Source organism: Chamaea fasciata, unplaced genomic scaffold (genome assembly GCF_029207755.1).
Source record: "Chamaea fasciata isolate MVZ Bird 193981 ecotype frontalis unplaced genomic scaffold, bChaFas1.0.hap1 SCAF_7, whole genome shotgun sequence".
NCBI classification, from domain to species: domain Eukaryota; kingdom Metazoa; phylum Chordata; class Aves; order Passeriformes; family Sylviidae; genus Chamaea; species Chamaea fasciata.
In genome coordinates, this window is record NW_027094092.1 from 779,194 (window position 1) to 804,873 (window position 25,680).

Genomic DNA, 25,680 nt, shown 5'->3' on the forward strand with positions numbered 1-25,680 from the left:
GCAGGTGGTGAGTGTTACCTCCTGGCTATTTCCTGGGAAAGTTATTCCTCCCGACACAGAGCTGAGCAGGACCAGGGGGCAGCACTGCAGTGCCATCAAGGGCGAAGAGCTGGTGACCACAGCTCCTTCCCTCTTCCAGAAGGAACCATGCTTCCAATGAAAGCCAAGCAGGAACTGAGGCAGGATGGGCACAGAAATTATCTGTGATTCTCCTGGGAAGGAAAAAACAGGCAACTCCTGCCATTCCCATAGCAAAATGCTCACTCCTGTTTCCCAGAGTAGCACTTGAGTGTTGGGAATGGTTGCTGCTCACAGTTAAATGCTGATTGCCTGTTGTGTAGAACTTGGAGACAACTAGTTAATTGAGAAGACAGTCTTAATTAAGCCTACAGTAAACAGCTCATTTACTGGGTTTCTTGCGTCCTGTATTCGGGTGCAGCAAAGACAGCTCTGAAAAAGCACCTCTGGAAATCCCACAGTGCTCTGGTCCCTGGGACAGCTGTGTCCCAACCCAGTGAGCAACAGCTAAAAAAATGCACAATATAATCATGGGAGAATTGAGTCTGTTCGCTGATGAGAAATTGAGCACTTGCTATTTTTTTGTCAAAGGAGCACTCAAGACATCCCTTTTCCGTTCTGCTTCCAAGCAAATTCCCTCCTGGAAAGCAACAATCCTGTACAAAATCATTACTTGGAAGACTGTAATTTTCTGCAATATTCTTCTTCTCCCCTCTGAGCCCCAGCAATGAGCGTCACCTGTCCCACTGGCTGTCGTGGTTGTCACTGCATCCATGTTCCCCTAAAGGAATGAAGGATTTTTTCCTGAGGAGGCTGGAAATGGTTCATGGCAGAAATCACGTGTCTTCACAGGAAATTCTGGAGCACTAGCAATAACATTATGGTGCCTTTGTAAGACCCTTGTTAAACATGAGTGAAATCACGTTTTGGGTTTAAAATTATCAAGGATAAGGGGAAAGGAAGTTGCGTAGGCAGATTCACTCTCACCTGGCATATGGACATCTGGAAATGAGCTTGGTACCCTTGTCTGGCATGTGGACATGTGGGAAATTAGCCTAACAATCCTTTTTCCCCCAGATTTGCATCCGTGTCACCTCACAGCCCTGTTAATACCAGAAGCCAGAAGATTAGAAATCACTGTTATTATCCCTGCTTACATCAAGCAGCAAGTGTTAAAGAAGTGGCCACACTTGGCAGTTTCCAGTGGGAAGAGGATTCAAGCTGCATCCGCTGGCCCTCACCTGTAACACCTTACTACAAGGACCTGGGGAGCCCCTTCCTTCAGCTGCCAGCTCTCCTCATCCTCCCTTCATCCCCAACAAAGACAGCAGACCGGCAGCAGAAAGAGATCTTTAATGAACAAACAAAAAATGACCCAGTGGTTCCTCCAGCGTGGAGGGCTCAGCAGAAGAGGTGCAAGACTTTGCGGAAGAAGTTCCTGAACTCGGCGTTGAAGACGGTGTAAATGATGGGGTTGAGAGCACTGTTGACGTAGCCCAGCCAAGTGACAGTGCTGGTGACTTGAGGGGGGATGGAGCAGGACTTGCACAGAGCCCTGGTAATGTGCACCACAAAAAAAGGTGTCCAGCAGAAGAGGAAAGCACCTGCCAGGAGGACAATAAAGAGAGAAGGTGACGTGAATGTTCAAAAGGGTTTAATTTAACAAAGCCTGAGCCAAAAAAGATAGACACAGCTCAGGCATTCAGTAGGAAGGCAGAAGCTGTGCTGACATGTGGAGCTGGGCTTATGCCCAGGCAAAAAAATTGGGATGTCTTTCCTGTCCTAAACATTGATGAAATGTCCTAAGTTAGTCTCACTTTGGCTCTGAATGTAAGATGTTGGGAGTCACAGGTTTGCCTTGAAGGGAGGTTGGGTTATAAACACTGCATGCGTGGTGGTGGATTTTGGCACTGCTCTGGATTCACCCAGGTCCTGCCAGTCTGAGCACTGCGGTGGCACATTTCCCACCCTCCCCAGGCATCCCTGACAGCCACTCACCAACAACGACTGGCAGCACCCGCATGGCCTTGCGCTCCCGGCCGTTGATCTTGGCCCGCTTGCGCCCGTGCCCTGGGTGCGGATACCTGAGGTGTGGGTAGGACACAGTCTGAATCCCACTGCTCATCCCACACTCCCCGGGGAGGCCGGCACGGGCATAGGGGCCGCACTCCAGCAGCCCCAGCCGGGTCTGCTCTCTCTCCATCAAGGTTGGGGGGTGATACAGCTTCCTGCTGGTTCCGTAGATGCAGCCTCTCAGCTTGGCCTTCCGGGCTTCTTCCCAGCGCTTGAGTCCTTGGAACATGCCACAGTACAGCACCAGCATGACAGGGCATGGGATGAAGAAGGAGCAGATGGAGGAATACACGATGTAGTTGTCATCCTCCAGTTGGCACAAGCTGGGGTCCCGGTCTGGGACATTGTTGAGGCCAAATATGACTGGGGATGCAACAGCAAAGGCGAATATCCAGGTGGTGGAGATAAGGATCAGCTGCCGCAGGTCGATCTGTCGCCGGTTGTAGTTGAGCGGGATTTGAACAGCGATGAACCTGCAACACAGCCCTGGGTGAGTCAGTCCTGGTGTGGTGGTGGCACCGCTGGTAATGACACCCAGGGGCCCCAAGGTCCTTGTCACTGTCCTTCCCCCCATTAATTTACTTTACTAACAGCCGAGGCCTGGGCTACCACCGGAACAGCCAAGGGACAGCTCTGGCTCATCACACAAGCTTTCAGTTTGGCCACCACTGATGGGACACAAACCTGGTGATGGAGGACATTAGGGCAGAACACCCTCCTCAGGGGAGGGCAGAATCTTCCCTGCTTGGGACACTGGCAGGGGCCTGTGGAACCAGTGTGCTGCCCAGGCAGCAGAAGGAAGCCACTCACCGATCCACGCTGATAGCACACAGGTTGAAGATGGAGGCTGTGCACAGCATCACATCCATGGTCATCAGGGCGTCACACAGCACCATGCTGAGGGACCACACGCCTCCCTGGAACTGAACAGATCCCTGGGGTCAGCAGATGCTGTGTCCTTTAAAATGACAGGAGCATAGCCATGCCTGGGTGCCTCAACACTCATGTTTCCTCCAAACAAGCGGTCCAAAGTTGAGTGCTCCTCCCATGGCATGATGCTCCCAGTGCAGCAGCAGTACATGGGAATCAGCCCCGCGCAGAGCCCACAGCCTGCTCACGGCTTGTGGCTCTGGCCTGTCTGGAGAACTGAGCCCTCAGACCATCACTACAGCCAAGTGAGTCATTCTGGGCAGAGAAATGGACCAAGGACATTGCGCTGCCTTGCGTGAGGGCAAGTACCCCCAAACTCCTCAAAGCCCCCGTTCAGGAGCCTGAGATCTCCCCAGCAAGGCAGTATTGCCTTGCACAACATCCTGAGCTCAGCCCCCAAGCAAGCAAGAGACAGAGCACAAAGCTCCTTTTCCACTTCTGTGTCTGAACCGCTCCAACCCCCTGTGTGCAGACAATGTGAATGGTTTCCCTGTGTTACACAACTGTTCCAGCCTGGCAGGATAAGGACAAGTCCAGTGTCTGGAGACCAGGTCCAGGCAGTGAGTAACAACCTCGGATTCTCTCCCCACGGTCACAGGCACCAAGGCAGAGCAGCAGGGACCGGTGTCAGTCCTCTGAACCACCTGGAAGTGTTGACTCTGCCATCCTTGGTGATTTTCAGCTCGCTCATGTCTCAGCCGGCAGCACAGGCTCTGCACAGCCCATAGCACATGACAGGCAGCAGGACAGACAGAGGGACAGCAATGGCTGATGCTGGTACAGCCAGAAACCACTTGCAGCACTTTGTTCCAATCGAGTGCTTGTCTCACCTAGGTACACACCCAGCTTGTTCCTTTAACATTAAAGCACTTTTTAGGCTGATACAGAAATAGGTCACCTCGATCCCATCCCTGTGCCATTATTCCCATGAGCTCCTTGAGCACAGGCAGAGACCTATCAGTTTGCTCGCACCTGCACAGGTAAACCAGGAAGCTCAATAGGCTGTCACCACAAGGGCAGCAGGGAATTCTTCCTCTGAGTTTGAGACTGTGAGGAAAATTCCACCGTCCTTTGGGTCCCTCTGCAGAGAGAGGTTCACTTAAAAACCCAATAAAATGTACAAATAACTATAATTTTAGCTTGAAAAAAAAATGTTCAGTAGCAATGGCCCGTTGTCATGTCTGACTCAAACGCTGTATTTTGATATTGCAAAATAGCAAACACTATCTGTACTCTCTATATGCTTTTATTAAAATAGATATGATAAATGTTACTATAGTATATATATTGCTACATGTAATATATTTTTCTCTGTATATCTACAGATAATGTGCATCACCTAATATATATAATTTATTATATATTTTTATCTATAGAAAATGTGCTGCATAAAAATTATTTATGTATATACATAAAAATCCCAGGGACTTTTTTCTCTATAGCAGTAGCCAGCCAGTGCTCATAGAGTCTAATGTTGCTGCCCTCTAATGTTGCAGGCTTCAGGAAGCAGGTGTGGATTTGTTCCTGTACTGGTGCTGAACAACAGGTTCTGGTTTCATTCATCCCAGCACAGAGTGGAGCCACGTGGGGAACAACGCTCCATAGAATGCCAGCAAGGTGCCGAACCCCAGCCCCTGCCAGCAACAGGGCAGGCAGCTCTGCAGGGATTAATATCAGCCAGTAATGATGTCAAGCACAGGATTATGATTAGAGGAGCTGTAAAGCCAAAGGAGTCTCTGAAGAAACTGTTTTGCTATTTTCGTGCAGCGTCTCCTTGAGATACCTCCAGGGGAGCTCTGGAGTCAGACCTGAGGGCTTCATTCAGCCTCTTCTCTAGCACAATGCAGCCACTCCAAACTGAATTTGGGACCTGAATCATCAATTACCAAATTTCTGCCAAGCTCCCTGCCATCCTGACAGCTTCAGTTCAGCTTATGAGAGACAAAATTTGATTCTGGGCTAAGTTTTCCAAACCTATTTGCGATTTGGGGGAACTAATTGATTCTGAAAAGGACAAGGGCTCTCAGGCTGCAGCACCTTTGTATCCTGTGAGATTCAAGTTGGGAAATACTATAAACCCTTCCCTTTCCCTACCAACCCCCAGGACTCTGGCTTTTGGGAAGGTGCTAGGGGAGAACTTCCCATTCTATGGTGTTTGTCACCTGCCCACCTTGGCAAAACATGCCAAGGACCCTTCTGATGGGAGTAACTTTGGAAAAGAGGCTTTGCTGGGCCATGTGATTAAGGAGTACCCAATTCCAGAGGGCTGCAGCAGATTAGCCCATCAAGGCACACAGTGCAAAGATTTAGGGATCACAAACAGCTCAAGCTTCCTTTAAGAAGTGCTCCAGAGCAACTGCACCTTCAGCGGCTCTTTGAGCTCTCCACTTTTCCAGAATACAATGCAGAAGTTTTTACAGGATGGTGGATGGCAGGATACAGACTTGGCTTCTCAAACGCCCTTGCAGCTGCCTTCCTAGTCAGCCCGTTCTGGTATCACAGCTGATTTGTAAGGAAAACTCTGCCTTCTAAACCAGCCTGATGCCAGAAGAGCTCCTGAGGGCAGGAGCCAGGACAGAGCCAAAGGTTTTAGTCCTATTTCTTCTCATACCAGCTCTTGTCTCAGTCCTGCCACATGCAGGGAACAGCAGGAGCCTGAAAGGGAATTAGGAGATGTCCAGCTGGACTTTGAACAAGCATCTGCCTCAGTGCAGCCATGGCTCAAAGATACAGCATGGAGTGCGAAGGCTGTGACACGAGTTGGAAGAGGACTAGTCCTTGCCAGTGGGCAAAGTCCAGCATCAGAGCCAAAGAATTGTCCCCATGTCCACCAGATGCTGACTTGAGGCTTTTTGTCATGAGTTATGACAACTGTCACAGTCCCCAGAATACACAACGCAGCCTGCAAGAGGAGAGGAGAGGAGAGGAGAGGAAGAGGAGGGAGTGGGACATAAGACAGAGGTGCCTCATGTCTGCCCTGATGTTGTTTCTTAAGTCATTTAGGTCAAGGTTTTTCAGAGATCATGAGCAAGCCTGATCATCCACCTGAGACATTATGAAGGCCAAGAATTCCAAGACAGCTCTCCTCAATTACTGATACCTGAAAAAAAACCCCTAAGCACTGGTTTGTAATTGCTGGCCTGTGTCACCTCCCTGGTACTTTGTGCGGCTCAGACACCTGCCAGGCTCAGAATAACATCTGTTTCCACTAAAACTGTAACGTTCTAGGAAAGACTAATCCCAAATCCTGCTGCGAACAAGCTGATATGCATTCACAGAGAGCCAGGGGAAATTCGGAGAGGGTCGAGGTCTGGCCTCTCATTAGAGGAGCTGCATCACAGGCGCGCAGAAAATACTGTGAGAAAATAGATGCTTTGATACCAAACCAGTGACACCCTGAAAGTTTCAGGCAGAACCCAACACCTGCACCAAGATAAGAAGATAGCTCATGTGGTTTGTACTGGCTGCTCCATCGTCACGCCTGTTGGGAACATTCATCTTCCCTGACACGGAGGAGGAGCCAGGTGAACATGCAAATCTGCTCAAACTGTTTCCTCCTTAATCACTTACACAGGTCTTAGTGGCAAAGATGTTTACATAACCAACACCCTCAGCTCCTGCCAGCAGCTTCCTGGCTCAGGCCTGTTCCCAGCTCTGCTGCTCGGCAGGGATTAGCAGAGAGCTGATCACAGGAGCAGCAGGTACAGGTACAGGTGCGCTTACGCGTGGAGCTTCTCCTGGTGCCTGCCCTAATCGCTGGGATGCCTCCACTTAATGAGGACTGTAGAAACTCCTGCAAGTATCCCCGAGTCTTTGGGACTGCTGACATTGTCACAGTCTCTGGGAAGAGGAAGCAGTTACACACAAGGCAAGCCCTTGGAGCCATGCAGCTCCCTCCCAAAGCCACCCAGAACCAAGTGACATCCTGCAGGAATTCCACAGCACTGTAGCTCTGCTTCCTCAGGTAACCCCTGTTTCAGTGCTACCAACGCTCCAGGCACGCTCCGGGATCTTCTCCTGGCCTCTCTTTGCATGAAAGCAGAACTCTGCTCCTCAGGAGTAACAGTTAATGCCTGGGAGTGCCCCAGGCCATCTCTTTCCCTCTTGCTTCCCATCATCCCTGCCTTTCTGGCACTGGACTGATTGCTGGAAAGCACTTGACACACTCATCAGAAAGCCAAGGCTGGCAGAAGAGCAGTGCAACTTCCCCATGGAAGTCACCATTACCTCTCCCCATCATACTGCTAAGACCTGAGATCCCCAAGCAAGCAGGAAGCTAAGTGCCTTCTGCCCACCAGGGCAGGCAGCCGTATGGTAATTACAACTGGAAAACACTGGGACGTGTCTTTGCTCCATACTGGGATGAGTCCAGTGGAAAGAGAGTGTGTGTCCATAACTGCTGCCAGTGTCTGAAATGAGCTTCCTTAACAACGAGAAATAAAAGCCAAGATCAAGGACTCTCCCGCTGTGCTCCAGTGGCAGCAAAGGATCATCCACATCCCACAAGAAGGAATCCCATCCCCACTGGGGCTTGGAGGAGATCTGTTTTTTGTGGGGTGTCAAATGTCACTTCAAAAGTTAAGTCCCTCCTGCTGTCTTCTGAAGCCCTGAGCTGGAGGACTGTTTCCAAAACTGGAACACAAGACACCACCTCACAGGGAAAAGAGCACAAGGTGAGCGAGTTTCTGCTGAGTGAAAAAATGCTCAGTTTACTGTTCTGTTCCTGCTAAAAAGGCAAAAACCCACTGCCTCAGCTGCTTTTTGAGTTTTCCATAGGCCTTCAGAGTCCTCCTTTACTGTGTCTAGGAGTTGTACTAAAGTTTAAAACAACAAAACAAAAACCCCACACCAAGAATGAAGGTTTAGGTGAACATTCAGGACTGTCCAGGCCATATTTTCAGTGGCTACCGTGTTTGGTACAGAGTGCAAGCTGAAACCAAGCTAGTTTTAAAGATCAATCGCTACACCCTGCGTCTTGCATCCCATCATCTAATTCTGAGTTTTGCCTCCAAGGGAAAAAAAAAAAAGAAAAGAAAAGAAACCACAAAAAATCTGTCCTCTGGCATGGATTCAGTAGTTACTCTCCCTTTTCCTTATCTAATTTCAGAACAAAATGAGCTGGAAATCCTGCACCAGCATACAGGAGACGATTAAAATGAGCATGGGCACCTGCAGGCTCTGAGCCCACAGAGAAGCATCCAGGCATGGCACGGGAACTGCTGCAACACTGCAGCTGGAGTTTCTACACATCAGAGCCCCACTGCCTGCTTGAGGGGGCTGTGACTGCTGCACCGTTCCCTCCCTTTCTCCGTACCTGTTCAGCCCTTCCCACACCTGCTCCATGCATGCTCTCCTAGTGCCCGGAGTGGTGCCAGTGCTGTTTTGTTCCTCTGAATGCCTGCCTGGCTGCAGGAGCTGCAGTGGACACGAGGGAACTTCTGTCATACAGCACCTTCATCCCCCGTGTTTAATATCCTGGGAGCAGAGACATGGAAGAATTTCCTCACAGAACTGATGTTTAGAAACAGCCATGGAAGTGAACATACCAAGTGCCACCACAAGCTGGACAGCCCCGGTTTTTAAAGCTTGCACAGGTCTGAACACCCGTTACCTGAGAATCCAGAACTTGTAGAATGTCTGTGGTATCCAAGGAAAGCCCCACGTACTCCTGTCCCATTGGGAGCATTTTCAAAGGTACCCCATAATATGTTAACCTATATTTCATATATTCCAGCAAAACTCCCACCTGCAGGCAAAAGGAAACCACTCTGGTGTTGATGACTGCCCACAGAGAGACCTGGGGACTAAAGGCATCGAGAGACAACGGAAAGAGGGAGGAAGAAAAGGGATCCCAATTTGCAAAAAGTAGCTGAGAAAAATGATGAAGAATGTGCCTTTCTAACCAGCAAAATTGAGGTAATGAGGGAAAAGCAAATCCACCAAAACCAAGAGCACAGTGGAAAAAGAAGGGACCTAATGCTCCAGCTCTTCACTGGCTCTTCTCATGGATCCCCAGATGAACCTGCTGTTCCACAATACCTGTCTTCAGAGAGGTCACAATGTCCTGCAAAATCCTAGGACAAGGTAAGAGACCATTCTAAGCTGTAATCTGCAGCCTGCCTTGCTTAGGGGAGTACAGGCCTGCACAGTCAGGGCCTGCTGAGCCATGGGGTGCTCCGCAGGGCTTGGGACAGAGGACAAGAGGGGAGATGCTCTTCCACAGCTGGGAAGGAGATCCACACTACCAGCTACCAGCAGGATGGGTAGAAAAACCCACTGTTTGGCCCAGTGGATGCTTTCATCCTCTTGAGCAGGGAAGAGCTGCCAGCTGGTACTGACAGGTTCTAAAACATCCCCCTGCAAGCACAAGGGTTTATTAATCCCTGGCAGTAAATGTTACAGAGAGAACCACTCCACCTCGGGAGTGCGTGTCGTTCTTTCCCTCAGCTGTCACGGCCTTGGGGACGAACAGGTTTTGGGAGTGAACAGCAACTCTGCCCCATGTCCCCGAGATGGCTCCACGACCGCCGTGGCACGCTGGGGCAGGCCTGTGCCGATCAACAACCTGCCGACCAAAGCCCCTTCGGTGCAGGGTGACCAAATCCCACCCGGAAAAGACAGCTTTTCCTTCTCAGCCAGCATGGAAAGTTGTTTGCTGGCAAAAGATGCTAAAGATCTCCCTTTATCGCCGAGCTCCGCTCACTTCATGCCGAACAGAGCACAGCACCTGTCTCTTCCTACCCATCAGCTGACGGCAACCCGGACAGCGTGCAAGCCAGGGGAGTGCCACCCCGCTTCGCCTCCACTCGGCGCGGCTCGGACGGGGATCCCAGGAACTCGCCCGGAGGCGGCTCCGCCGCCCGCCGCCCGCCGTCCCGCGGCGCTGTGCGATGCCGTGACGCTCGCAGGTGACAGCCGGGGTCTGACCGCCACATCCCGGGGGACAGGGCAGTCCCGGGGAGGGCACACTCCCGGGGTGGCGGTGGGGAGCAAGCCCGGAGAGCGGCTTTGACCGTCGGTACTCGGTCTCTAGCCCCCCCCCGCTGCCTCGTAACCTGCGGGCTCGGCGGGCGCACAAGCCCCAGCCCGGCGTCCCGCGGTGTCCCCGGGCTGTCTCACCTCGGTGTAGACGTAGAGGGGCAGGACGAGCAGGGCGAGCAGCAGGTCGGCCACGGCGAGGCTGACGATGAAGTAGTTGGTGGTGGTCTTGAGCGCCCGCTCCGTGCAGACGCTCAGACAGACGAGCCCGTTGCCGCCGACGATGAGGAGGATGAGGAGGATGCCGAGCACCAGGGCGGCGATGCTGTGGCCGGGCCCGGCGGGCGGGGGTCCGGCGGTGCCGTTGCCCATGGCCCCGCCGCGCTGGCCCCGCAGCCCCGCGCACGGAGCCGGGCCGGCCGCCGGGAGCTGCCCGCCGAGCCGCGGGAGGAGCCTCCGCCGCCCCGCCCGGCCCCGGCCCCGCGGGGACAACTGGGTCACCACCGAGAGGCTTAAGGGGTGGCGGGGGGGGGACGGGCTCCCGGTGTCCCGGTGTCCCGAGCGCTGCAGAGGTCCTGCTGCGTTCTCGCACGGGGTTGTTCTCTTAAGCGATGTTAGAGGGACAAATCGGAATTAGTACAGGTCGGGTGAATGGCTGGGAAATTGTATTCCGATGCGTGAGTAGAATCTGGTGATGTTTAGGAGTTCGTAATTAAACTGGGTGAAGATCCAGAGAGTCCATAATGAAATTTGAAGGTGGTGCCAAGGCAGGATGCTGCGAGCGTCTTGGAGCACGGAGCGGGGATTCAAAGTGCTCTTGATAAGTTGGCAGATGCAGGATGCACTTCAAAAGGAATTTTGCACCTTAGCCATGCCTGGGTAGGAATAACCAACTGCAGAAATGTAGGATACAGGAAGAAAACAGAGAGGCAGCAAGTGTGGGAGCAAAGATGGGGTGGCAGGTCATCAGCTGAACAGGAGGGCTGGGGTGTCTCACTGCGGAAAACGAGAGAAAAATGCTGTTTGAGGGGTACCTATGCACCTGCAGGATTAGGAAGCACAGAGAGGTGTGACCTCCCATTTCCAGCCCAGATGACTTGGGAGGTGTGGGAGCTGATACAGACCCTGTGGGCATCTCTGCAGCTGTGCCACCAAACCTCAGCCCAGATGTTAATGCCAGGAAAGCATTCAGGTCAGCCTGGTGTTTGTGGAAGGCACTGGGAAAAGAAGGCATAGCAGTAAAGGGACATTTATACTGCATGGAAAGGAAAAAATACATTATGGGAAGCTTTTTATGAGACAGATTGCTTCTAAGATCTGTTTAGAGGCTGCAGCTATCAGAGTTTCATGCAAACTATTGAGACTTGAGGGAGAAATCCTCTCCCCAAACCCTGCCCTTGCTGAGTTCCCTTTAAAAAAAGAGTTCCCTTACTCTTTTTTGGAAAGGGTCATGGTTCCTCCTCAGCATGTGCAGCACGGAAAGCCCGCAGCCCTGCTGTCAGCCATGGGGCACCACCACATCCAAGCACTGTCCTTCCCTTGGACTGGACTAACAGCAGCTGATCCACACAGTCTGTTTTGCCCAGCTGCTGTGGCTCTGCAATTTTGTACGTGAGAAAATTCCCTTGGTTTAAGCGCTTGGACAACAGTCTGGTTGGCTAAATTCTGCCAATTCAGAGGTGGGACTTCCAGGTCTGTTCTAAAACCAGAAAGAGTGCCACGTCTTTAGTAACTAGGGAGTTGTGCCACCCTTCTCTCCCATCCCAGTGAAGGTTGCCCATCCTCATGTCGATCCCAATACCCATGGATTTGTTTATCCAGTCATCTCCCTCTTCTAGTGTGCAAAGGCAGGAGAGACAATTCCAGCTGGCCTGAGCAGGACCAGGTCTTGCTCTAGATCTGTCTGGCACCAGCCCTGGAGTAGGTACTCACATACCTCTATCTCTACATTCCTTCTGGGAATGGTTTGTGTTGGACTCAGGAGGACAAAAGCATGGTTGCACGTCTGCCAGGTTCGGAGCTTGGTGATTCCTCATCTGCTGGAAAGTTCAGGCAAGGAAGATGGTCTCCATCACCTGGTCACAGCTTTTCCTATCTGTGTTTGTCCCCCAAAGCCTGACTCCTGACACAGTCCTCACTCAGTGAGGGGCTGGGACAGTGGAACGACTTTCACTAGAGCCCTTTTTACTCTGAGAAATCAACTCAAAGTAGTAAAAGGAGGCTCTGAAGTGCATTAATGAAACTGTGTCGACAGAATACTCGTAATTTATTTATGTTTAAACCATCTGAGTGGCCAAGAGAGCTGTCCTCCTGTCTTCCCACAGGAATTAGTGCCATTCCTCTAATCCCCTTTAACAGTTAATTTACATTCATGATCTCAGTTTTCCCTGTGGGTTAGTGCTGAATGGCTCTTAATTCTCAGTGTGGAAGCTCATATTCCAGACTAACAGGGCCTTAATCCTAAACTAGTTTAATCCTGGAGTGGATTAAACTAATGGGAAATAATGCTTCTGACTTCCAGAAGTGAGTAGCCGTGCAATCCACTGACTAGGACAGTGCTTCCATGGCAAACAGGCTACAGACATTAAACACAATTCCTTTCTTGGATAAGAGGAGCTGCCCTCCTAGCAAGAGGAGAAGGAAAGTCTGTTTTACATCTGCATATCCAAAGAAGTCCTGTCGTGTCACTGCACAAAAAACTTGTGACAAAGGACAGAGTCGTGGGTCACCCTCATGGAAAGCAGGAGAAGTTATGCCAGAGTGATGGACTGGGAATACTTAGAGCACCTTTGGAGAGGGTCTGATGTGGCTGGTGTTTTGGAACAACCCTTTTTTGTTCGGGTGCACAGCCTGCAGTGTCCTTGTTCCCCCATCCCACTGTGACAGAAGCTGTGGAAGCACCACAGCTGCTCCTTGTGTCAGGAAAAGGGCAGCGCCAGAAAAACACCCAAACCAACCGACCAGTGGGAGATCTGCCTTTTCGGACTGTTTGGAAAAGAAACTCAGGAAGATCAGCAGCGTGGTTGATGGCTGTGGTGGAGCTGGCCCCCAACCAAAGAAAGCTGTTCCTCTGCCAGGGAGCCAAGGAGGAGTCCTGCAGAGACTCCCCCAGGATAAATTAATGGAGGATTTGATTCCCAGCCAGTTCAAAGCATCAGGAAGTTTGTGAAAGTGAGACATCTGTCAGAGTCTCCACAAGGAGATGGAACTTTTATCACCATAATTTTTCGCATCTGAGGCACTACAAATTTAAATAGAAAAGGGGAACAATGCGGCTGCCAAAGTTTCAGGACTGATGTGCCAAACTCAGCTGATGAATAGTGCCCTGATAGCACCGGCTCTCCCAGCTGCTTTCAGATTCAAAGGGAGGAAAACAAAGAGCTTTCAAGGCCAATCGCATTCCTTTTATTTGCCATACTCAGCCGGGCAATTCTCTGTGAGACACTCACCGGCAACAAAGACATCCTGCTTTCCAATCTCCTGTAATGCGTTTCTCAGAAAAGAGGCAGAGGCAGCATCCCCCCTCTCAGGTCTGCTTTTCCAAGAGAGGCAAGAGGATGGCACAGCTTTCTGGGCTTTCTAGGCTCTCCCAGCCCCCCAAGAAGCTGCAGGGATTTATTTACATGCTGGATGGATCTTTTGACATTTACCATTCTGGTAAGTTTTGATAAATCCATGTAAGATGTAAAACCTGATGCTAGTGGTTAGCTGTGGGGGTGAAACTGTGGACTCCGTTTGCTTGGAGTCAAAACTAGATGTTTTTGTGGATGCCTGGCTTCAGCTTAACCACGTCATTGACCTCACACGAGGGTGACCCGATGAGACACAAGGGCTTGTGGCACAGGACAGATCGAAACAATATAACTCAAGAGCTCCTACTGGGTTTAAAACATCACCGAGCTTATTAGAGCCACTTGTTGGGAAAAACCTCCTGGGCAGGGGGAGAAGTGGAAGACGACACAGGCAGGAAAGGCGTGACTGGAAGCAGCAAGCACCTCTAAATGCACCTCCCTCCACGCTCATTTTGGCAAAGCCTGTTCCTGTTTAGCAGACAGGAAGGATGTCCCTTCAGGTCCCTGGCAAAGTCGGAGAGGGATGAGCCGAAATGCAGCCTGAGCTGCTGCGTCAGGAGCTGCTGCGCTCGGTGCTGGGACGGCACACCTGGGACAGCTGGCCCTGCCGGCCAGGACACAGTGCACATCGTTCTTCTAATTCAGATTAATCCCCCGAAGTGCTTTCTCCTCTTCCCCAGACACACAAACAGCTGGAGGCTGAGATTACAGCGCTGATGCCAATTACAGCCGCGAGAAAACCAGACACGTGGGAAGTGTGAGCGTGCTCGGTGCTCCCCAACTCCAGGTACAGGGAGCTTCCAGCTGGGCAGGAAGCCGTGCTGGGCCAGCAGGGCAAGGATGGCCACAGCAGGCCTGGGGAGGAGGCCACCCAGCCCTGTGTGGCCGCGTCCCTGTGTTAAAGGATCAGGGCGTGATTTTCTCTGCACAGCCCAGGCAGTGTGGGGATGAAATTATTTCTGCTGCACGTCCTGGCCTTGATTCTCTAACACTAAAAATGTTGCTGGAGAGTTTTTTGTTTTCCCTGCAGTTTTGGTGACACCTGCGCTGGGATGTGATGCTCCACCCAGGGAACATAACCAGGAGGCAGGCAATTATTTTATTATTTTTCCCACTTGGGTGGGAAAAGCAGGGGAGCTTTGGAAAGAGCTCCATAGGGTGTAAAATTGCAGCAGGTGATTGGTGGGGTGACACTTGGCTTTAAAAACTGCTTCGGGCTTCCTTGGTGACAGGGAGACAGCCATGATGCACTCATATGTTGGGAAAACAGCGTTCCCTTCTTCCTATAAAAAGACTGTGCCCTGAGCTTGGCTTTTCTTTTTCTGGATCACAGCGGCAGCCGCAGTAAAACCAGCCCTTCTTTCCCCCTACAGTACCCATTCCCAAGCAGGCAGGAAGAAATTCTTCTCAGGAAGAATTCCCTCATGGAAAAGGTGGTCAGGCGATGGAAGGGGCTGCCCAGGGAGGTGGTGAAGTCCCCATCCCTGGAGGTGTCCAAGAAATGACTGGACATGGCACTCAGTGCTCTGGGCTGGATGACAAGGTGGAGGTTGGGCACAGGGTGGACTTGATGGTCTTGGAGGTCCTTTCCAACCTCAGTGATTCCATGATTCTGTGCTTTGCTTGCAGGAGGGAAGTGCCTCATGGCAGCCTTTCCAGATTCAAGGCTTGCCACAGGTGCTCCTGCTGCAGGATAGGCCTGGCTCATCCAGCATCCGCAGGTGGAGCATCCCTAGGGAGGCACCCCAGGGGACCCTCTGGCTCAGCACCTTATCCCTGCGTCAGAGGGATGTTCTCACTTGCAAAGCACCTCTTATCCTGTACTCAGGAGAGCCAAGGCACCCTGGCAGCACCCAAAGTACCAATCCTGCACCAACAGGATACTTTTCCCCTTGTTCTTCCCAATTCTTAGCAAAATGTTTTAAGCATTTGGGTTCTTTCTTTTCTTTCTTTCTTTCTTTCTTTCTTTCTTTCTTTCTTTCTTTCTTTCTTTCTTTCTTTCTTTCTTTCTTTCTTTCTTTCTTTCTTTCTTTCTTTCTTTCTTTCTTTCTTTCTTTCTTTCTCTCTTTCTCTCTTTCTCTCTTTCTCTCTTTCTCTCTTTCTCTCTTTCTCTCTTTCTCTCTCTCTTTCTCTCTCTCTCTCTCTCTCTCTCTCTCTCTCTCTCTCTCTCTCTTTCTCTCTCTCTTTCTCTCTCTCTTTCTCTCTCTCTTTCTCTCTCTCTTTCTCTCTCTCTTTCTCTTTCTTTCTTTTCTTTCCCCAGTGTGAGCCAAACACCTAACATTTAATCTTTTCCTTCAAAAGAGCTGGGGTTTACTGCAGATGTCACCCAAGAGTTTGGCAGGGAGCAGATACAACTTTGACCAAAATGACTGAGGTCTGCTCCAGCACAACCCAGAGCTCCTGACAAATGTTTTGCTCTCCTTGCCCCTGGACAATGCTGCCAGCCATGGATGCCACCAGCGTGTCCAGCACCTTCCCTTCTGACTTCAGACCAAGCAGGCACAATGCCGGGTATGTGACATTTTGTGCTTTTGTCCCTCACATCTGGTTTTCGTTTTAAACTGCTGCAAATCCAGAAAAGTGCCACATGTTTCAGTCAAAGCAGGGGAGAGACACGGGCAATCCAAGCCACCTCAGGAGCAGGTAGATAGAAAGAGAGACACACATCACCTGGATCTACACACCTTCTTAGCTTGATTCGCCCCTTTGAGATTGGGGTAAGTGTTTTTCTGAGGTTCCACGACCGTATTGGGACTGTGATTTTCCTTCCTCTTCCAAGCCCACCTGGGCTGCCCTGCTTGTCTTTTCCTTCCATCCCACTCTTCACTCTTGCAGCCAAAATCACGGGATCAGGTGATAAAGATTAAAACCACTCCTGAAACCATCCTGTGCAAGAAAGGAGCATTTAGGAGGCTAAATCCTCCAATCCCCTTATTCCAATTAGGGTCCTTTCTCTTACAGACCTGGGAGTGATGCAAGGAATCGCCTCCAATCTGCTCTCAGCTGGAGCAGCATCACCGTCATCGCAGTGGCGTGGGCCAGGCTCACCTGCAAACACACCAGGGATAATCCCCACTGCCCACATGGCCTCACACAGACACAGGAAGGGGAAAAAAAAAGGAATGGGGGAGGTAGAAGTTCCTGAACACCCCATAAGCTGATTAAAGGGTATTTTACGTAGGAAGGATTTAGCCGTGCAGTTCCTAGTACCATCTGACCTCAATAAACTGCCCTGCCATGGGCTGGTGCTGCCATTGCATGGGGCACAGCCTGTGCTGGGCTCCCCACAGGTCAGCTGCACCTGGACGGCTCCGTCAGGACTTGGGACACCATTGTGTGGGGCATCACATGGTCCTCCCACAGCTTTCTTGGCCTGGCTTGACCCTTGTGCATTTTGCCATCCCAAAGCCGTGGTGCAAAGCACGGGTGTTAGATTTTGGGATCAGGGTGTCTCCAGGAAGAAGAGCAGCTCCAGCAGATCCTGCGGTCTGGGTTCTGGACAGGCTGGCGAGGATTGGGCAAACCTTGTAAGGATTGCCCTGAGTAAAAGCAACCCCAAAGGTCGGATGGGCTTTCCTTGTCCAAGGCAGGAGCAATGATGTCTATGGGACAATAACAGCGTTTATCCAGCCTGTTCTTAATGCTCTCCGGAGGAGGACTCTGAATGCATTCCACTGCTTCTCCAGGGAAAAATCTTTTCTGACCTCCTGCTTCAATTACTTTGAAGGGTGAATGGGAATTTCTCCCCTTCAGAACTCAGAACGACCCCCCAGAGCTCTGACTGCTGATTTTGGAGAGTCTGCCTGCATCCTCCCTGTGCTATGGGCCAGGATAGGTAGCTCTGTGATGAAACCCTCTCTTTTCTAAAATGCAGGTTTTTGTCTTTACCTCCAACATCAAAAATGCCAGGTTCACATGTTCTCTCAAATATTTCCAGATTTGGGGCTAAGTCATTTAACCTGGTTCTAAGATGCTGCCTTTCACACTGCAGATTTGGTGGCCCTCCCACTGCAAAGAGGAGGGAAAAGACCTTCCTCAGATCCACTCTCAGCTCAGATGCCTTTGAGACAGAGCAGTAACCAGAGCCTGGATGTTGAACAGGTGGGTGACCCCTGTGTTTCATAATCTTTGCTCTCTGTCGGCACGAGGGTGTCCCCAGGCATCAGCGTGGCTACTGGGAATAGCCCAGGCACCCATGGCAACTGGATTGACTTAATGCATCCCATCACAGGTCTCTCCACACTGGGCATGTCAGTCAGTGTCAAGCCCAAGCACAAGTGACTGCACAAAGATTCTCACGGCTTTATACCTGGCAGCGTCCCCAGAGCAGCTCAGGGGTGGCCCCCAAAGCTCACAGATCCCTTCTCCATCTTGTCCTGGGGCATTTCTCCCCGCTGTCTTCAAGGAGTGTGTGTGCACACTCCTCAGTGTCACCTGTTTGGGGCACTTTGCTAAAATCCTGTAAAAGGGTTGTGTGCCAAGGACAGGTCAGTCAGGGCAGCCAGGGGCTGGGATCAGCCCCGACCTCCTGTGCCTGCGGGCATGGCAGTGGTACAGGAGCAGGGATCAGGTGAGGCCAGTCATTTTCTCTATCATTCTTAGAGCCAGAAAACAGCTGAAAGCTTTTCTCTGCATAGATAATGGGTTATAGATGCCATCTAAATGGGTGATTTAATCCTGCTCTGTGCCTGCTGGATGTGGGCAAGGGGAATCTCCACTCCCCGGCTGGGACTTGGAGCGTTCGCACAAATGGAGAATGGGAGAAGCAAGGTGCAAATTCACAAAGCTCCTTTCAACGGATACTGTTAAGCAGGATTCTTTATTACTCCCATTTCCATGATGTCTCCTGATGAGAATTTGATGTAAATTCTGGTTAAGGAGAATCAGATGTTGTTTCAGGACTGAGGAGTTGGTTTGGGCGCTGGTTTATTCATTTATAAATTTCAGCTTGAAAATGCTTTGGAGTTCACTTCATGGCCCCAAATTTCCTCATCATTCCTGAATTTTCCAGACCTGCACTGGAGCTCAAGCCCACTTTTGTCACCTGCGTTAAGTTGCAGCAGTGCTGGGCATGGTCACACCATTTTCTACCCCATCACCTTTTCACTCTGCCCCTGCTGCTGGAGGCAAACCCCATTTTTTTTTTGTGGTTGCAAAGTAAGTAATCCGGTTACTTATTTCATGTTCTTCCAGTCCCCAGAACCTTGCAGTGTCCTGTTAAACACCCTCTGCTGCCATCGTGGGGCCACTTTGTCATTCCAACCTCTCTGTCCTCATCCAGAGTCTCATGGCAAACTGAGTTTCCCCAGAGCTTGGAGGCATTTCAGGCCCACTGAGGTTGTCTGCAAAGGAAGGAAAATCACATTAGTAGTTTTCACCTCCCTACATGTCGTTCAGCCTCTTTTGTAAACCTGAAGCTGCCACCACCGCTGCAGGCAGAAGCTGGAGGGCTGAGGTTCTGCTCATCAGGCCCTGGGGCATTCTTCCAAGGGAAAGATGATGGGAAAGAAATCTTGTCCCTCCCACTCCTCTAGTCTTGGGGTCACCTTGTGCTTTTCCAAGGAAGAAGAAAGATAGGTGGTAATACAGCTCCCATTTCTCCGCTTGGAAGATAAAAAAAAAAAAAAATTTATGGTGCTCATTTGTTCCAAACTATTTTATGCCATATAAAGAAGGAGAGAAAAGGATAGAATTTATTTTCTTCCTCTGTTTCCATGTCACCTTTGGCTGCAGTATTTGAGCCCAAACAAACCCCAGCAATGGCAGGGAATAGATTCAGGATGTTTTCCATGCATGTGTAACTATGCTGGATTTCAGGTGCTGTGGCAGAATTTGTACTTGGCAGGCCTTTCCCAGTTGAAACCACAGTTCAAAAGGTGTTGTCCCCTCATGGAAAAGTCAGCCCTGATCCTACTGATCAGGCAATGCTTGCTCCCCCCAAAAAATGACACGTCGTTCAGCCAAATCACTGGTACACACAGGGACTCACTGACAGATCCTGGCAATTGCAAACATAGCCCAAGCCAGGATGAAATGACAAGAACAGAAGATTAAGCTCCTATCAAGAGGTAATTAAAGCCAGGAAATAATGATGACAATCGCAGTGAATCAATTGGTACAAGGATGTTTGCCCAACAAATGTCATTATAGGCAGAAGCAGGAATTATTATCCATCAGCAGAAATATTCCATCAAATTGCTGTGAATGACCCCACCAGGTAATTAAAAGGACATTCCAACCCCGCTGCATTATTTGCTGTTAATCACGATTGCTCATATCCATATCTTTACCCAAATAATTACTTCTGATAAGGCTGCAGATTTATAGGGGTCCCCAGGAGGAGCAGGCGGTGGAGCATCAGCTGCGAGCAGCCAGGGTTGGTGAGTCCAGCTGGGGTGAGTGGGCTGCACGGGCTGCCTTTCCCCCTCTCTCGCTTTGGGGGGTGGATTTCAGACCTCGGTGATGCCTTGCTGAGCCATTGCTATGAGGCCATCCGTGTCCTGAGCAGCACTGCTGGAATATGGGGGGGGATTTTCCTCCTCGGGGCTCCCAGGCTGGCTCAGAGCATAGTTCTTTCAGCTAAAGGTCCCAGCTGGCCAAAGAGCTTGCAGTCACTTAAAACCAGCATCTATGGGGAGGAAATGAAAAGCTTGGAAGTATCCTAAGAAGGTTAAGCAGCCCTTTTTGTGATGACACTGGAGATCTACCCGCTCCTTGTGGTCTGGCTAATTTTAAAAAACAATGCAATCATTACTGATAAGCAGGAGAAGGTCCTCAACAGCTATCACTGCTCCTGGGAACTTCAGCAAGCAAATACGGTCTACCCAGGGGAGACAAAATTATGTCCAGAAAGAGAGAAGTTGATCACAGATTAGCAGCTGGAAAGGTTATGAAGAGAGGGGAAACTCTGGAGCCAGGGATGGGGTTTCAAATGGCCTCTTAAATATGGTGCTCCCAGAGAAATGCCAGTCCAGGGGAGGCCAAATGCTGAGGTGAGATCCTGGAGTCAAGGGATTGTGTGACAGCTGTTGGGCAGATGGAAGGACAGGCTCATTCCGTCTGATTCCACCTGAAGGTTCAGGTTCCCCTTGCCCAAGGATGCTCTGGTTTTAGTGGCTGTTTTCAGCCCCTCCTGCATCCCAGGGCTGTGGAGTCTGCCTTGTTTGGACTCCAGTAAGATGCTGATCTTTGAAATGTCCTTCTTGTTGTACTATTCCATCCCCTCAAAGCTGGATCAGGCAGGAAAACTCGAAGTGTGTGTGAGATTAGGCTTATAGTTCCTTCATCCTCTCATCTGTTTGCCCTGCAGCCCCCATTAAATATTTGCCCTGTAGTTTACGGTGAATAAATTTCTGTATAAATCCCTCGCCCTTGTCCTTTCTCCTTGTGCCTCTTCTCATCTTGCAGCACCTCCAGAGCAGCAAACAGTCCCAGAAGGGTGGCTAGAAAGTGTTCAAAATTCCCGGACAGTCCTTCCATGTTCTTTGTACTGTTTGGCTTCAGAATAAAGCAAAAACCAAGTGGGAGGACTTTGATTTGGGATTAGCAAAGTGCCATCTTGAGAGATTGCAGGACAGTGATGAAGGTTTGTTTCTCTGCAGGAGGAAGGCAAAAAATAAAGGAGTGTATAATAAACTGCAGGTAGAGCTGCTGTGGGATCCTTGAGGAAAGGTGAGCACCTGGGAATAAAGGGGGAAACAACCTGGGAAGAAAGGGGGGAAACACGCCGCGGATGTTGATAAACGAAATGTGCTTTTCTTTTTATTTCAGTAAGAAAACAAAATAGGAGGGCCTGCTGTGACTGCAGATCTGTGTTATTTCACTTTTCCTTCTTGAAAGGTTAGAGGAGAGGTGTATATAGGCACACACGAGCCCTTCCTCTATATGAGAATGGATTTTATTTAGCGTGTGTAGGGGGTTTTTTGTCTGAAAGCCCCTTGCAGTTGTCTCCAGGTGTTTATCTCTGCTGGCAGGAAATCCTGCCTTGTTTAGTTACAGTGGTGGTGCTTCCACAGCCCTGTCTCTGTGGGGCATGTGAACTGCACCAGACACACACCAAGGGTCACTTGTCCTGCTGTTCACAAACTTTCATGCTTTGTTTCAGGGGAGAACATGGTTTCCATTATGACGACTCTGTGGCAAGTAATAATTCCCATGATTGTGCTGTCCCACTTCTCAGCATCTCTGCCATCCTGGGAGAGGTGAGCGTTTCTTGGGACTCTGCTTTCTTTTTCTCCGTGGTTTTTGTTCAAAGAGCCTGCTAGCTGAAAATCCAGCCTTTTAGCTGCCTTCCTGAACTTGCATCTGCTTGCTCGTGGATCTTCTTCTCCCGTAAACAGATTTCATTAAGTGAGTGCAAATGCTGTAAATGTTTTTTTCTTGCTTAAGAATGGGAACATTAATTTTATTTAATTCAGGAGAAAATTTGTGACCCCCCCAAAAAAACCCCACAGTTACAAAGACACTTCTGAGTCTGTTTTTCTCCTGTGCACTTACACAGCCTGATAAAGGGCAGAGTTTCTATTTCCAATAGCCTGGTCCCATGAAAATAATCACAAATAGCCAACCCTCTAAGTTCACCGAGTTCACCAAGGGAGTCACCTGCAAGGGCTGGTCACTGCTGCTCTTATCTAAGTGTTCTTCAGCTTTGTGTCTCTGGATCTTTGTTTATTACTTCTCCAGCCTCTTCCCCTACTCTTCTGTGCTGAATCAGCAAGAACCTCCCATTCCCACATTCTTGTGGCAAGGTGATTACATCGGTAAAAGCAAGGGCAGGTCGTTTTCCTGTGTGACGTTTAACAAAGATATTTTTAAAACTCCCTTTTCTTCCCCCCTTCTTTTTTTGTGAAACTTCGCCAAAGTAGCACGAATTCTTTCCTGTGTGTGTTCAGGACCCTCTTGCCTTGAGGCAGCAGTGTTTAATGCCTGTTCCTGTATGTTTTTAAACCATTCCTTTTGACCCCCCCCTTCGCTGTTCCAACATGCAGGATGGAGCGCCATGCAGACGGGCTCTTCCACAGCGAGCTCAGCAAGATGAACGGCAACGCCTACGTGCAGCAGTTGGTCAAACACCTGGTGGGCCTCAAGGACAGGTGAGGAGCAGCCACACCTGCCCTCCTAGGGCAGGGAAGTCTCCAGGGGATATGGCATCCCCGCCCTGCTGAGCTCTCCAGCTGCAGAGCCAGCCCGAGCACTGGCTGCCCAAAGATGAGGAGGGGAAGGGGAGGGGGACAGGGCCCCGTAGGGGTGGGAGGAGAGGCAGTGCTGTGCCTCCTGGTGAGTCCTGCACGCCGTGGCTGGGAGGTGCAGCCACTGTCCCGTGTTGTCCCCACACAGGAGCCAGAGGCACTCGGACGGGCTGTTCACCAGCGAGTACAGCAAGATGAGAGGCAACGCCCAGGTTCAGAAATTCATCCAAAGCCTCATGGGCCGCAAGCGCAGGTGAGAGGAAACCTCTGGTGTCCCGGTCCCCACGCAGGGCTCTCACTGCCACACTGGGCCAACAACCCTCACTGAAGCCATGTCTGTGAGCACAGCAGCAGATACAACACGAGGTGCAGGTGCTACTGTGTTTGGGGTTTTTAATTAATATTAATTTTCTTTATCTAAACCAGCTCTCCTGGCCCGGTCAACACAGACATGCAGGGGAGAGAGGGAGTAAACAACACCGAGGAACTTTGCTTCCTCTGGTTGTACCAGAGCTTTCTGAACACCAGGTAGGTGGGAGAGATTGGTCACCTCTGTGACTCTGAGCCCCGCAATGCTGAAGCTGTTCATTTTCTATGCACAGCCATAGAAAAGTCAGTTGTTAAAAATGGTAAAACCCAGGGAAGGAAAATAATATCTTTTCTGAATCATTTCCTAAGAGCTGTCATTTGGGATTAAAGCAATTATTCATCCCATTAGGAAATGCAATCTAATGGTTACATTTGGAAGAAAGCCTGTGCTCCCCTTCTAGATTCAGCTGCTGATTGAAACACACACCTCTGGATGGGTTGTCCCAGCACCTGGATATTGTCTTTTCCTAATGCCCAACAACTTTCCCTTAGACATGCTGCTCTTAAATCACTCTAATTGGGAGGAATAAGTTGGTTCTTAGTACCTCTTGTGTCCACAGTGGGGCTGAAACACCACTGTGCATTTGTGGAGTGCCTGGCAACAGGCAGCCATGATCCCTCTGTCATAAACCTGCTCCTTGGAGTCATCCTTGAATGTCACAAGGTGGCTTTGTCACAGTTCCTGCAGTCCCTGCTCCCAGAAATAATGGACTATCCCTGATTTTTCCCTTCCCACAGCCGCTCGGACAGAGATGCCCAGGAGGCTGCTGCCATTACCAGCCAGTATGTTTGCCCCTTGTATAAGCAGCTGGTTGCAGACATGAAGGAAGATCCAGAAGGTTCTGAATGAAGATCCAGATGCTTCTGAACGAAGGTGAAGGGGAAGAAACAGCCAAGGAGACAGCTTTGCACATGTATGGCCTAGAAAATAAACAGGGAAGCTCTTGCTTACGAAAAACTCTTGAAATAGGCAAATAAATAAAAATAATCCTGGAAAGCAGTCAAAAGCCAATGAAACCTCTGAGATTATCCCAAGTGAAATGTATGTGTGTGTGCTGCCGTCAGTAGATGGAGCCTGGGTGAAGCACAACCCTTCCACTCCGTGTTGGCATCTGGCTGCCTGCTGCTGATCCCAAATAAAAACGGTTAGCTGTGCCTGTGCCTCGGCTGCACTTTGGGAAGCTGGAATAAGGGTGGTTCCATTACAACGTCTTCGATTATTAGCAGTGCCAGGGAGGAGCATTTTGCCAGGATTCCCCTACGTGAGGCATGGTGGAACACATGGCTGGGATTGGGCAGTGCCTGCAGTGCAGCTGTGCACAGAGGTCAGAGTCAGGGTTCCATGTAGCAGGAACAAAGCCAGGTGTTAGGTCTTGTGGCAAAGAAATGTTCTGAGAGCTACACAACAGAGATGCTCACTGTAACAGTTGTTTCCTCTCCATTCTGCCCCTGGAGCTGGTGGCCCCGTTTTGTCAAAGCCACTAAAAACAAAGCTCCACGAGGAATAATTTGTTCCCACCACTTAGTGAGGTTTATGTGCTGTCCCTGTGCCACACAGGCAGATTGCCCCCCTTTGATGGAACAGCCACGCCAGCGTTCCTGTAAAACCAATGGATTTTGGAGAGCAGCTCTAAAATAGGGATCTTCAGCTGCAATCCTGTGCTGTGCAGCCCTGCCCAGCCCGTCCTGCTCCGGCAGTTTGCACCATCTATGATGGACCTGACACCTGCAAAAGGAGCTGTTCCCACTCAAATGCGCACCTAGGCACCATTCCCTTCCTGAGGAGCTGAGCAAACCTTGGCAGCTGTTCCTTTTGGTCCACAGGAAGTGTCTGCTAGGAAAGATTCCTTTGGGGATACCTTTGGGAGGAGTGTTGACAGCCTGGATTTCATTAAGCCGCTAATAACCACCTGACTGAGGTGCAGCATCTGAGAACTTCCTGAAATCAGGAAGAATTTTAGAAGATCAGTGAGAGCAGAGGTCCCCTGAAAACTTCAGGAAGCTGCCGAGATTCAAATAGTTGAAGATTTCCTGGTGTGGAATCTCCGGGAAGGAGATTCTGGGAAGCATCTCTACAAAGAGTAATCACCAGTAGAAGGAGATATGTTTTCCCTGCCACGTTGCTGGGCATTTCCTGCACTGCCGGTGAGCCTTGACGCTGCTGGGATCCACTTGCTCACCTTGTGGGATACAGACTCCACCTCTGGCACATCAGAAACCAAATTTTCCCCCTTCCCTGTGGGAGAGACTTTAGCACACAGGCAGCCCTTGTCCTTCATGCTCAGCTGGGCAAGGGCCTGGCTCTGAGTTCTGAACTGTTTCAAATATATCCTTGTTGCTACAGGGAGTTTAGGGTGGGAAAGATCCAGGGAAAAGAGAAGCAGCAGCAAGGATTTATGTGTCATCGTGTTCCATGACTGGCAATTCCTTCAATAAGTCATCCAATGGGGCAAAGAGGCAAAGGTTGAACCACGGCAATCCACAGCCAGCCGGCGTTTCTCGATGCCATAAAGTGGTGAGCGCAGACAAGGGCTCAGGGCGGGACAGGGAGA

General features: G+C 50.3%; 2 protein-coding genes across 3 annotated transcripts; one reads left to right on the plus strand and one right to left on the minus strand.

Annotated features, from left to right (window-relative positions):
- Positions 1–1,359: 1,359 nt before the first annotated feature.
- Positions 1,360–10,650, minus strand: DRD4 (dopamine receptor D4). Its single transcript, XM_066187097.1, has 4 exons — positions 10,141–10,650; positions 2,902–3,014; positions 2,017–2,564; positions 1,360–1,622 (listed from the first exon to the last, which is right to left on the minus strand). Exons 1-4 carry the CDS (start codon positions 10,369–10,371, stop codon positions 1,420–1,422), a joined length of 1,095 nt encoding a protein of 364 aa, XP_066043194.1. The 5' UTR covers positions 10,372–10,650; the 3' UTR covers positions 1,360–1,419.
- Positions 10,651–19,868: 9,218 nt separating this feature from the next.
- Positions 19,869–24,338, plus strand: SCT (secretin). Of its 2 annotated transcripts, XM_066186799.1 has the most exons (7): positions 19,869–19,951; positions 21,173–21,242; positions 21,676–21,772; positions 22,559–22,663; positions 22,908–23,012; positions 23,186–23,287; positions 23,867–24,338. In XM_066186799.1, exons 3-7 carry the CDS (start codon positions 21,684–21,686, stop codon positions 23,976–23,978), a joined length of 513 nt encoding a protein of 170 aa, XP_066042896.1. In that variant the 5' UTR covers positions 19,869–19,951; positions 21,173–21,242; positions 21,676–21,683; the 3' UTR covers positions 23,979–24,338. The 2 variants fall into 2 exon arrangements, with proteins under 2 accessions (XP_066042896.1, XP_066042897.1); XM_066186800.1 differs by lacking the exons at positions 19,869–19,951; positions 23,186–23,287 and having other exon boundaries at positions 21,135–21,242.
- The last annotated feature ends 1,342 nt before the right edge of the window (positions 24,339–25,680 follow it).

Excerpts from the sequence above, each read along its gene's own strand:
- SCT (XM_066186799.1), top strand. The coding sequence starts at position 21,684 with ATGGTTTCCATTATGACGACTCTGTGGCAAGTAATAATTCCCATGATT. Across the intron at positions 21,773-22,558 it reads TCTCTGCCATCCTGGGAGAG|GATGGAGCGCCATGCAGACG; the intron begins GTGAGCGTTTCT and ends TCCAACATGCAG. Across the intron at positions 23,288-23,866 it reads CAGAGCTTTCTGAACACCAG|CCGCTCGGACAGAGATGCCC; the intron begins GTAGGTGGGAGA and ends CCCTTCCCACAG.
- DRD4 (XM_066187097.1), bottom strand. The coding sequence starts at position 10,371 with ATGGGCAACGGCACCGCCGGACCCCCGCCCGCCGGGCCCGGCCACAGC. Across the intron at positions 3,015-10,140 it reads CCCTCTACGTCTACACCGAG|TTCCAGGGAGGCGTGTGGTC; the intron begins GTGAGACAGCCC and ends GGATCTGTTCAG. Across the intron at positions 1,623-2,016 it reads GGTGCTGCCAGTCGTTGTTG|GTGCTTTCCTCTTCTGCTGG; the intron begins GTGAGTGGCTGT and ends TCCTCCTGGCAG.